The sequence below is a fragment of the Ipomoea triloba genome, chromosome 14, assembly GCF_003576645.1.
Source record: "Ipomoea triloba cultivar NCNSP0323 chromosome 14, ASM357664v1".
NCBI lineage: Eukaryota > Viridiplantae > Streptophyta > Magnoliopsida > Solanales > Convolvulaceae > Ipomoea > Ipomoea triloba.
This window is the reverse complement of record NC_044929.1, coordinates 22,588,512-22,600,545: the sequence shown is the minus strand read 5'-3', so window position 1 is coordinate 22,600,545 and position 12,034 is coordinate 22,588,512. Positions and strand designations below refer to the sequence as shown.

General features: G+C 35.8%; 2 protein-coding genes across 2 annotated transcripts; one reads left to right on the top strand and one right to left on the bottom strand.

Annotated features, from left to right (window-relative positions):
* Window positions 1–172: 172 nt before the first annotated feature.
* On the bottom strand, window positions 173–3,088 carry LOC116003478 (2-methyl-6-phytyl-1,4-hydroquinone methyltransferase, chloroplastic-like). Its single transcript, XM_031243368.1, has 4 exons — window positions 2,952–3,088; window positions 2,249–2,816; window positions 957–1,263; window positions 173–527 (listed from the first exon to the last, which is right to left on the bottom strand). The coding sequence occupies exons 2-4, from the start codon at window positions 2,809–2,811 to the stop codon at window positions 372–374; spliced, it is 1,026 nt and encodes a 341-aa protein (XP_031099228.1). The 5' UTR covers window positions 2,812–2,816; window positions 2,952–3,088; the 3' UTR covers window positions 173–371.
* Window positions 3,089–5,774: 2,686 nt separating this feature from the next.
* On the top strand, window positions 5,775–7,821 carry LOC116004125 (ammonium transporter 3 member 3-like). The gene is made up of 2 exons (XM_031244057.1): window positions 5,775–6,816; window positions 7,239–7,821. Exons 1-2 carry the CDS (start codon window positions 5,864–5,866, stop codon window positions 7,801–7,803), a joined length of 1,518 nt encoding a protein of 505 aa, XP_031099917.1. The 5' UTR covers window positions 5,775–5,863; the 3' UTR covers window positions 7,804–7,821.
* The last annotated feature ends 4,213 nt before the right edge of the window (window positions 7,822–12,034 follow it).

Genomic DNA, 12,034 nt, shown 5'->3' with positions numbered 1-12,034 from the left:
ATTCAAGCAACTATACACCATCTTCTTCTTTTTTTTTTTCTTTAAAAAAAAAAAAACAAGAAAAAGAAAAAGAGAAGGTTCTCTCTCTCTCTCTCTCTTTTATCATTCACTCTCTCTACCCTGCCTGAAATGTTTTTAACTCTAGCATATTAAATACTACGGGAGAGATAAGTGGTGGCAAATTAGACAACCTGTGACATGGAGCTCAATATACATCATGTATGATACATGACACAAATGAGCATATTACTGACAGTAGCTAAAAGCACCACACATTCATATAATAGTACATTTATTATTAGGACAGTAGCTCACCTAATATGTTTAACATCTATAAAACCAGGAAACTACGATATCTTCTCTGACATTTCTCATATTGGTTGGTCTTTTGGAACGATCTGATCCTTGAGCCACATATATATGGGAACCAACACATAATATGCTCCTGCCATGGCCCCCAGCATGAAGCGCAGAAGAAACACAACCGGATTCACGGGCTTTGAAACATCCTCAGCCTTTGGACCAAGCTGCAAGTGAATAATTGAATAAATGACTATGTTAACTCAAGGGGAAAATACACTTTTAGCACGAATTGTGTGATCTTGGCATATCCTTCCAGGAAAAAGATTTCACATTTTTACACGATAATTTGTATAGAAATTTGCCATCAATTGCTCATGTTTAAGCCAATGAGTCATAGCAAGGGGGGACAAATTCATGTTGTGTGATACTAAGCAAGAGTCAATAGTCCTATGCAGAGTCACTAATGAATAAAAGGGGACTGCTCTCTTGGACAGAAACAATAGCAGTCATATTAAGCTATGGGTTGCAGGAACATTACGTTGAGCAATATGCAATATATGACAAGGTAAGAGCATGGTTTAAGGTGCCAATGGCACGAAACAAATAACAAAAATTGCATATTTTAATTTCAAGCGCATTTAGATAAGAATTACCTGCAGAGGTGAATCTCCAGACTCAGCTTTTACACCAGTTACGGAGCAGCCCATGATCAGACCATGTCTACGAACCCCACGGTACCATTTTGGGCCGATCCTCTTTAGTTGGACATCCTTAAATCCAGCCTTTTCAAACCACTCAAAATACTCCGACTCCTTTGGAAAGAGCATCCAGACATCAGCAAAGAATTGTGACAGCCAAAATGTTGGGTGAACAGGACCAATTAGGCAAGCCTTTCCTCCAGGTTTTAAAACTCTGTATGCTTCCTTGATTCCACGCTGTGGGTCTGGCCAGTACTCAATACTGATGAAAAAGGATATTTTGTCCATTAGAAACACGACTTAAATCATTATCATATCTACCACTAAACATTTGTTCTTTACTACATACGAGTACTAATGAACCACTCCCTATATTCTTTACTAAATACATGTGAACTTGGCTATCACATCAAGAAGGTATCTTTCACCTCTTCTGCTAAAAATAACACTTCCATGAACAATTGTTAACACAATGTGCAAAAACCCAAAGATAAAGTTGCCATAGAATTGATTGCTACAAATAAATTTATGAAGAATTAGGAAAACCATAGGTGATATATCCATAGCAAAATCTAAAGAAAGCAGGTAGTTTGATATAGCTTAAATTTTACAAAACTAGTGGGCATTATGGAAAAGTCTAATCAGTCCCAGTTCCTTTGTGAACATCCAAGAAAGTTGGAACAGTAAAACAAGATTAGCACTGCACCCTGCAAGTATGAAGCACTTGAGAAATGGATCCAAATTTTATAAAATCCATAGATTTTTTTTTTTTTTTTTTGGTAACCAAACGAAACACATATATTAAAACGAACAGTCCGAAGAGATTACATCAAGAAGAAAAGAGGGAGGGGATGAAATCCATTCCCTGCAATCAGCACTAAATAAGGTTTCCCTAGCCAACTGGTGGGCAGCCCTATTCGCAGATCACTTAACCAACAAAAAGCTAATACAACTAAATTCATTAGCTAGTTGACGAATGTCTTCAAGGATATGATCAAAGGCATCATGTGCCAACTCGTAGCCAAGCATCTTGTGCTCAAATGGCATGTAGTTACTCTCCCATATGGGAGGTCATGAGATTGAGCCTCAAGGCCCTCAATGGAGGCGGTATTTACTCATTGTGCTTCAATAGGTTGAGAAAGTATGTATGAACAAATACTACAATGTAATAAAGTCAGTAGTACTAAAAAAAAGGATAGAAAATTATTTAAAAAAAAAAATTGAAGGAACTAAAGAGTGCAATTTACCTCCCAGCAGAAACATATCTATCAGCATAATCAGTGGTGAAGGGAAGATCCTCAGCATCACCCTCAATGATTTTGCAATCCTTCAAGGGCTCCTTCTCCTTAGCCTTAGCAAGCTGGTGAGGGGACTGATCAAGAATGGTAACATTGTTGGCATCCACATGCTTCACTATCCCCAAAGTAGTGAACCCTGTGCCCCCACCAACATCCACCACAGTCAAATTCCTGTCATTCAGCTCAGCTGGTTCAAGTGCATCATCTCTCATGTCTTCTGTCCAGTGCCCTGGGTTTATCACATGGTCATACACAATAGAGAGGAACCTGTAGAACCAAAATGCCTCCTGCTTGTGCTGAATGAATCTTGGCTTTGAGACTGGCCTCGATGCTGCAATACTGCATTTTGGAGCTAGGGTTTGATTCTTTCTTCTGGTTTGAGAAACCAGACTCAGATTGGGAACTTGGGTTCCTCTCACATTTGAACCAATAAAAGCTAGGCCCTTTGGGCTTTGGCTAATTTTTGGGAGAATACAGAGACTCCCAGCAGCAATGAGCATTGAATTGGCCATGGAATCTGAAGATACAGCAGAAATTCACAGAAACAAACAAATAAAAACAAAAAAAGGAGCGATCTTTGAGATCAGAAAGCCAGTTTAAAGGAAATCCAATAGTAATTATAAACAAGAATCGCTTCAAAGTTCAAACCCACCTTTTTGAATCTGAGAAAAGATTTTTCCCTTTGTGAACGACAGTAGAAAGTACCAAACGAATTAGCACAGTCAGTCACTGAGCGAAATGGTGGCAATCGGAAGAGACATGTTACGGACGACTCAGTACTCAGTCCTCACTCCCTTTAAGTGACAACGTGGGGATTTTATTATTATTATTATTATTTTTTGGAGAAAAAAACAAAAAGAAAAAAGTTCATAGTTAGGGTTAATAATATCTTCATTTTGCACCTTCGATTTGTACTGGACCAATGGATGAAATTAAACTCTATTTTTCACCTAAGAAAAGCTTTGCACCTGATCCGTTTTATATATATGTGGGTTCCCTTGTGGTTCATGGTCTTAGGTGAGATTGTGAGGTTAAATTTGAGCCATTGATTTTGCCTAAATTAACGTTCAACATTAACCCTGATTAAAAAAATGTGCGGTGACAATTTGGTCCTTTGTTAGGAGGAGAAACTTTTGGCATTTTCCACATAAACATTGTTAGCGCAGGACTATATGACCCACTGTTGCGTTTCCCGAGCTCAACAGCTTAAACCAACAGTCAGAAAATTAAGGAGTCCACTTAAAATCCGACCATACTAATTATACGTATTTGTTGATACGACCGTACTTACTACATCAAATATAATACATAGCAAATGTTAATTTTTTTAAACACTAGTGTTCTATATTTTTTCAACTTTTTTCAATCCAAAGAAATTAGTGGGTCCACCACCGAGGTTCGACCTATAGCTGCTCATTTGAAATAGTAATAAATGTGTCTTTAAACTAGCAACAGAGTAGTTGGCAACTTGTCATAGCAAATGTTAATTAATTAAATTTGCCATTATCATTGAATCTTTAAAAAGATTTCATTCATTTGCTATGACAAGTTGCCTTTGCTATATTATCATTGAATCTTTAAAAAGATTTCATTAATTTATGTCTTGTGAAAGTGGATATGTATAAACATATGTGACATATATTGTATTTATATAATCAATATTGTGGATCAAGTTGAAGGAAAGATATCTAGATTTGATTCATGCATGCATCACTTCACTTGGACCTCGTCCAACAACACTTCATTATTAAGTTGCTTAAGTTATAGTACTATATATGACAGATTAATTAAAACCACCAGTATATATTGCACTACCTCCGTCCCATTTTAGTTGTCTGGTTCGTTTAACGAGACTTGACTGAATTTATTTTTAATTCAATTTTTCATAATATTAAGTTTAACATTAATATATAAAATTTATATATTTAGAAACTACATTAAAAGTACTATTAAACACAAAAAAAATTAAATTTAAAAATATTAAAAAAATTACTAAAAAAATAAAGAAGAAATAATTAGTTTGATCAGTGAATAGTAAATATGACATGTAAAATGGGACAAATACTTAATTAACTGTTGCTATCATCTCTTTAATTAAGTTGGACAGTAATAGCGTATAGTACAAGCTACCTCTTCTAGGTGTGGTAAAAGCGTGCAAGAAAACTATGTATTATTAGATGACCATTTGAAAGTATTAGTTATATATATATATAGATGTGTTTGTGAATGTCAATTGTCAACGTTCCTAATCGAGTAATTAAGGAGTGGTTAACTAGTTAACACTAAATGATCTCTAATAGAGAGATTTTTCATTTTTAATACTTAGATGATTCCAATTTCGCCATTAGTCTTGTCACTCAATTGTCATGTAGTGACTCTCTCATATGGGAGGAGGTTGCTTCAACAGGCGAGTTAGTTGAATTTAATTCAAAAAAAAAAAAAGGCAATTCCAATTCCAATTCTTAGGTGAGTTAGATGTATTAAAAAAAAATCGTTTAAAGTAATCACTTCTTAGGTGGAGGTGGAATCGTTTTTTGAAAATGATAGAGTATTACAGAATGTAGAGAAAATAGTAAAGTAATTTTAAATTTAATAATATAGATGTGAGATCTATTTTTTAAAATGAGATACACTTACAGAGATAAAGATAACCATGCATTAGAATGGAGGTAGGCTACAAGCCTACAATCGACTAGGACTAGGCATAAGGATTAGTGAGGGGATAGACTCATGGCTTGAGGTGGCTAGTATAGGTCGGTTGACCACCTAGACCACCAACCCAAGCATGTCATATTGATCGACACTAAGTAATCATCATGACCCAAGAGGTTTTGCCATAAGAACAATAGTTATATCATGGACATGGAAACAATCATTTTATATTGACTTATCTATTGTAAGTTGTTACACATGCATGCAACAAGGTCCGGTCATTGTAGAACTAGCTAGGACTTTTATGCATAGTCCAATCGTTCAAATACTCTCCATTATATTATATAATTAAGCTTTTCTCAATACAATTTATTTACATACATTCATTCAACATGGTATAATACGACGATTATTAGCTTATCAGCTAATTTTGATATATTTAACCACTATTAATTATTTAACTTGATTAAACATTCAATATAAATATTTGATTGATTAGTTTTTCGTAACAACTTATTACTTCAAAATGCTAAAATTTAGAAACTGTTCAAAGTAGTTCTTTCAATCATTTTTCAGCTCATTTACATATTTCTGCAATCTAATATAATGATATCAATATATCACTACCTCAATCGGATAACAAATATTTACCAAACACCCCTATATTTCTGGAATCTAGTAATCAATTACTAGTAAACCTGATTTGCATCTTAGTTATCATTGAATATAGTTCCTTGATCACTCACATTGTTAATATCGATAATTCCATGTTTCTCAACGACACCTCAATCTTACTCCCTTGTCTTTAGCTTCACCCGTCAGATACCGTCGATATATACAACCCAAATGCAGCGTCTTATAATATATATGCCATTCCGCCACCCCACTAATGTATCTTCAATCACATAATACATGGGAGAATTATTGGGCCGTTTCTTGCCGGAAAATATCCGGCCGGACGACGCGAATCCGGCATGGATGAACAAAGGCGACAATGCATGGCAACTAACCTCCGCAACGTTCGTCGGCCTCCAAAGCATTCCCGGCCTCGTTATCCTCTACGGCAGCATTGTCAAGAAGAAATGGGCCGTCAATTCCGCTTTCATGGCGCTTTACGCCTTCGCCGCCGTTTTGGTTTGTTGGGTTTGTTGGGGCTATCAATTGGCCTTCGGCGGCTCACTTTTTCCGTTCATCGGAAAGCCGAGCCGACGTGAAATGGACCAGACGTTTCTTTTAAGTCAAGCGTTTATTGGAAAGTTCCCTAATGCGACGATGATTTATTTTCAGTTTGTTTTTGCCGCCATTACCATGATTCTCCTCGCCGGCGCGTTGCTGGGACGGATGAATTTCCGCGCGTGGATGCTCTTTGTTCCGCTTTGGCTGACTTTTTCGTACACCGTTTGCGCTTTTAGTATTTGGAGCCCCGGCGGGTGGCTGTTTAAGATGGGGATAATTGATTACTCCGGCGGGTTAGTGATCCATCTTTCCTCCGGCGTGGCGGGTTTCACCGCCGCGTATTGGGTGGGCCCACGCGCGGCGAGGGATCGGGAGAGGTTCCCGCCGAATAATATCCTCCTAATGCTCGCCGGCGCCGGGATATTGTGGATGGGGTGGACGGGGTTCAACGGCGGCGATCCTTACGTGGCCAGCGCCGACGCGTCGTTGGCGGTGCTCAATACCCACATATGCGCGGCGGCGAGTTTGCTGACGTGGCTGTTACTGGACATTCTGTTCTACGAGAAGCCCTCCGTGATCGGCGCTACGCAAGGGATGATTACCGGCCTGGTTTGCATCACGCCGGCCGCCGGCGTCGTGCAGGGCTGGGCGGCGATCATAATGGGAATTCTCTCCGGCAGCCTTCCCTGGTTAGGCATGATTTTTTTTTTTAATACTAATTGAAGCATGTGTTCCATCTAAACTAAACATGATAGTTGGATTGTACGTTTATATATATATATATATATATATATATATTATATGTTCCAAAAATGTGTGGACTATAGTTTTTTTTGGATAACGCAAAATTTAAACTCATGACTTTTGACGTGGGTAGCCAGGCTAACAAATTAAAACATGTGTTCCATCTCAACTAAAAATCTAAGCTGTATGACCTTTGACATGAGTTGACTCTGTAACAAATTGAAACATGTGTTCCATCTCAACTAAAAGCATTAAACTGATAGTTGAATTGCGATCACATTTATGTTTATATACTATATATATTCAACAAACTTTGTTACCATGCAATATTTATTATAATTGGTATTAATTCTTTGTGTTTCAACAGGTTCAGCATGATGTTCGTACACAAAAGAGTAAAGCTCCTAAAACAAGTGGACGATACGCTGGCGGTTTTCCACACCCACGCCGTTGCCGGAAGTCTCGGCGCAATTCTCGCCGGGTTTTTCGCGAACCCTAAGCTCAGCCGGATCTTCTACGGCGTTCCCGACTGGGAAAACCTGATCGGCTTAGCTTACGGGCTCCACAACCGCCGCATCGCCGCGGGGCTCCGCCAGATGGGGATTCAGCTCATCGGGATCGGATTCGTGGTGGTGTACAACGTTGTTGTCACGAGCTTGATTTGCTTGATAGTAAAGCTGGTAGTTCCGTTAAGGTTAACGGAAGAACAGTTGATTGTTGGGGACAGTGCTGTTCATGGAGAAGATGCATATGCACTGTGGGGTGATGGAGAGAAATTAGAAACCTCAAGAAACATTCATTCTAACTCCAACAAGATTCATTCTGCTATTGAACTTGATGAAGACCATCCACTACCAAAACCTCCAAGTTCTATCATTTCTGAACCTGAATCTGAATTAAGCTCGCAATACGTCTATGACTTTGTAATCTAGTGGCATAAAGTAACTATCTCAAATGGAAAGTCACAGATTCGAGTCTTACAGATACTATATTGTAACATAATCAGACTATCTCAAATGTGAGGTCATGGATTCGAGTCTCACATATACTATATTGTATTGACTAACAACTTAACCGTCACAACCGAATAATTTATACGGAATAAATTTTAGCTCACGAACTAGTACTATAAGCCTATAACAAGATATAGATAAACATGTCTCCCATTACAGTGTTATACATCGATGACAACACAATTCATGTAGAAGGTAAAGTTAATTTCATTCAACTCTATCATTTGTGAATCCGAATTTGAATTAACCTTACAATAATAAAATATCAAATGTTATAAGCAAAAAACAAGTTAAATGAACCTAATACAATTAGGTGACTTTGTTTGTTATCCTAAATCAATGATGAAGTTAAGAAAATTTCTAAATCTTTTTAGTGAAAAAAAAAAATCTAATTACAATTCAGTAATATGCACATAATAAATCTCATTTTTGTATAACTAGTATTTTCACCCGTGCGTTGCACGGAATGAATTTGTTATAATATTTTAAGAAATATTTGAATCGATATACAATTATATAAATTATAACATCGAATATGAGTATGAATAAGTGTATAAATGCAATTATAGTATGAGTCTTCCTTGCATGCAACAAATATCACAAAAATTCAGTGTTCTAAAATAAGTATATAAATGCAATAGATAGATAATTTACATTATTGCATCATATTCATTAATTTAATTACTTGTCGGTTAGTTATTGCAAGATCTTGAGGTACACTTATATTTTGATATTCAGTAAGTATAACTATATTAGAGAAAAATTTACATAGGAGTAATGGGATAATCAGTTGAGTAATTGTTGGTTGACCGTAGAGCGTTGTGTTGGAGGAAGAAGATGATATATAGTGAAGATTATATTGCCCTTCACTATATATCATCTTCTTCCTTCAACACGTTGATATTCTCTGGACAAATAACTGTTGGAAAAAAATTAGCATAAAATGGCATTTTACTGGCAATATTGTGGTACAAATATATGTGGGGTCCACTTTCGATTTGGGTCGGGTCAAAGTGGATTCGTGTTCTTCGTAGTTAGACGAAAAGATTGATATATTGTACGCTCAAAACTGATAATGGGTGAATGAGAAATTGGTTCTCAAAGTTGACCCATTTGAGTTAGAAAAATATAGAGAAAACCTTTCAAGTAACTTTTGTCCCACATTGGTTTGAGAAGTGGTTTGCACCACTACTTATACAAGAGTTTTTCTAAGGCTTATTGAATTGCATAGCATAGAGGCTCTCTCNTTAACGGAAGAACAGTTGATTGTTGGGGACAGTGCTGTTCATGGAGAAGATGCATATGCACTGTGGGGTGATGGAGAGAAATTAGAAACCTCAAGAAACATTCATTCTAACTCCAACAAGATTCATTCTGCTATTGAACTTGATGAAGACCATCCACTACCAAAACCTCCAAGTTCTATCATTTCTGAACCTGAATCTGAATTAAGCTCGCAATACGTCTATGACTTTGTAATCTAGTGGCATAAAGTAACTATCTCAAATGGAAAGTCACAGATTCGAGTCTTACAGATACTATATTGTAACATAATCAGACTATCTCAAATGTGAGGTCATGGATTCGAGTCTCACATATACTATATTGTATTGACTAACAACTTAACCGTCACAACCGAATAATTTATACGGAATAAATTTTAGCTCACGAACTAGTACTATAAGCCTATAACAAGATATAGATAAACATGTCTCCCATTACAGTGTTATACATCGATGACAACACAATTCATGTAGAAGGTAAAGTTAATTTCATTCAACTCTATCATTTGTGAATCCGAATTTGAATTAACCTTACAATAATAAAATATCAAATGTTATAAGCAAAAAACAAGTTAAATGAACCTAATACAATTAGGTGACTTTGTTTGTTATCCTAAATCAATGATGAAGTTAAGAAAATTTCTAAATCTTTTTAGTGAAAAAAAAAAATCTAATTACAATTCAGTAATATGCACATAATAAATCTCATTTTTGTATAACTAGTATTTTCACCCGTGCGTTGCACGGAATGAATTTGTTATAATATTTTAAGAAATATTTGAATCGATATACAATTATATAAATTATAACATCGAATATGAGTATGAATAAGTGTATAAATGCAATTATAGTATGAGTCTTCCTTGCATGCAACAAATATCACAAAAATTCAGTGTTCTAAAATAAGTATATAAATGCAATAGATAGATAATTTACATTATTGCATCATATTCATTAATTTAATTACTTGTCGGTTAGTTATTGCAAGATCTTGAGGTACACTTATATTTTGATATTCAGTAAGTATAACTATATTAGAGAAAAATTTACATAGGAGTAATGGGATAATCAGTTGAGTAATTGTTGGTTGACCGTAGAGCGTTGTGTTGGAGGAAGAAGATGATATATAGTGAAGATTATATTGCCCTTCACTATATATCATCTTCTTCCTTCAACACGTTGATATTCTCTGGACAAATAACTGTTGGAAAAAAATTAGCATAAAATGGCATTTTACTGGCAATATTGTGGTACAAATATATGTGGGGTCCACTTTCGATTTGGGTCGGGTCAAAGTGGATTCGTGTTCTTCGTAGTTAGACGAAAAGATTGATATATTGTACGCTCAAAACTGATAATGGGTGAATGAGAAATTGGTTCTCAAAGTTGACCCATTTGAGTTAGAAAAATATAGAGAAAACCTTTCAAGTAACTTTTGTCCCACATTGGTTTGAGAAGTGGTTTGCACCACTACTTATACAAGAGTTTTTCTAAGGCTTATTGAATTGCATAGCTATAGCATAGAGGCTCTCTCGCGCGGGGGGGGTGCAAAATGAACTTAAAAAGGCTTGACTCGTGCGCCGACACCTGCATGCACGAATGTCGTTCAGAAAATTGGTTGGCCTTGCGGGTTGAATTATGCCAAATTTTCATATTTTTTACAATATTACGCAAACCATACATAATCTATCGTTTGGGGAAGTAAAACTGAGGATATTGTTTTTATTAATAGTATAGATTGCATTGCAGAGAAATATATATACTGAATTATACCATTAGTAATTCTAGTCTAGAATTGTATTAGAATAGGAACGTAGGGAAGAATATATTTTATTAGGATTCTATTTTAATTTACAATTGTATTAGGATAGGAATTGTATTACCATATTTTACAATATTACGCAACCAAAATATTAGGTCTGTTTTGGGGGAAGTTAAAACTGAGGATATTGTTTTTATTAATAGTATAGATTGCATTGCAGAGAAATATATATACTGAATTATTACCATTAGTAATTCTAGTCTAGAATTGTATTACGAATAGGAACGTAGGGAAGAATATATTTTTATAGGAATTCTATTTTAATTTACAATTGTATTAGGATAGGAATTGTATTACCATATTTTACAATATTACGCAAACCATAATATTATAGGTCTGTTTTGGGCGGAAGTTAAAACTGAGGATATTTTTTTATTAATAGTATAGATTGCATTGCAGAGAAATATATATACTGAATTATTACCATTAGTAATTCTAGTCTAGAATTGTATTACGAATAGGAACGTAGGGAAAAATATATTTTATTAGGAATTCTATTTTAATTTACAATTGTATTAGGGATAGAATTGTATTACATATTTTACAATATTACGCACACCAATAATATTATAGTCTGTTTGGGCGAGAAGTTAAAACTGAGATATTGTTTTTATTATAGATAATCACAGACCATGGTACTAGAATAGATAAACATGCTACTAATACATCCATGACACATAGTTCATATCAAATGTAAGTTAATCGTATCCTTAACCATCAAACAATGTTCGTTAATCCTAACAAATTAAAGTAAACAATCCTAAATAAACACCAGCATATGTGAAGCTAGGATTAAGGCATATCAGAGGCCTGAATATGATGAGATCATAATAATTCATTCCTTGTTGGTTTTGTTGATGAGGGATTTGTGAATGTGAGGATGACGCCGCCGCGGCGATTGTTCCTTTGATGAGGGTTCGAGCTCTTCATCGCCGCGGATGGCGAGCTGCAAGTGCCTTGGCGTGATTCTCTTCACCTTCCAGATCTTTGCTGGCGTTTCCGGCCAATTCCAGCACCTCCGCCGTCAAATACTCCAGGATTGCGC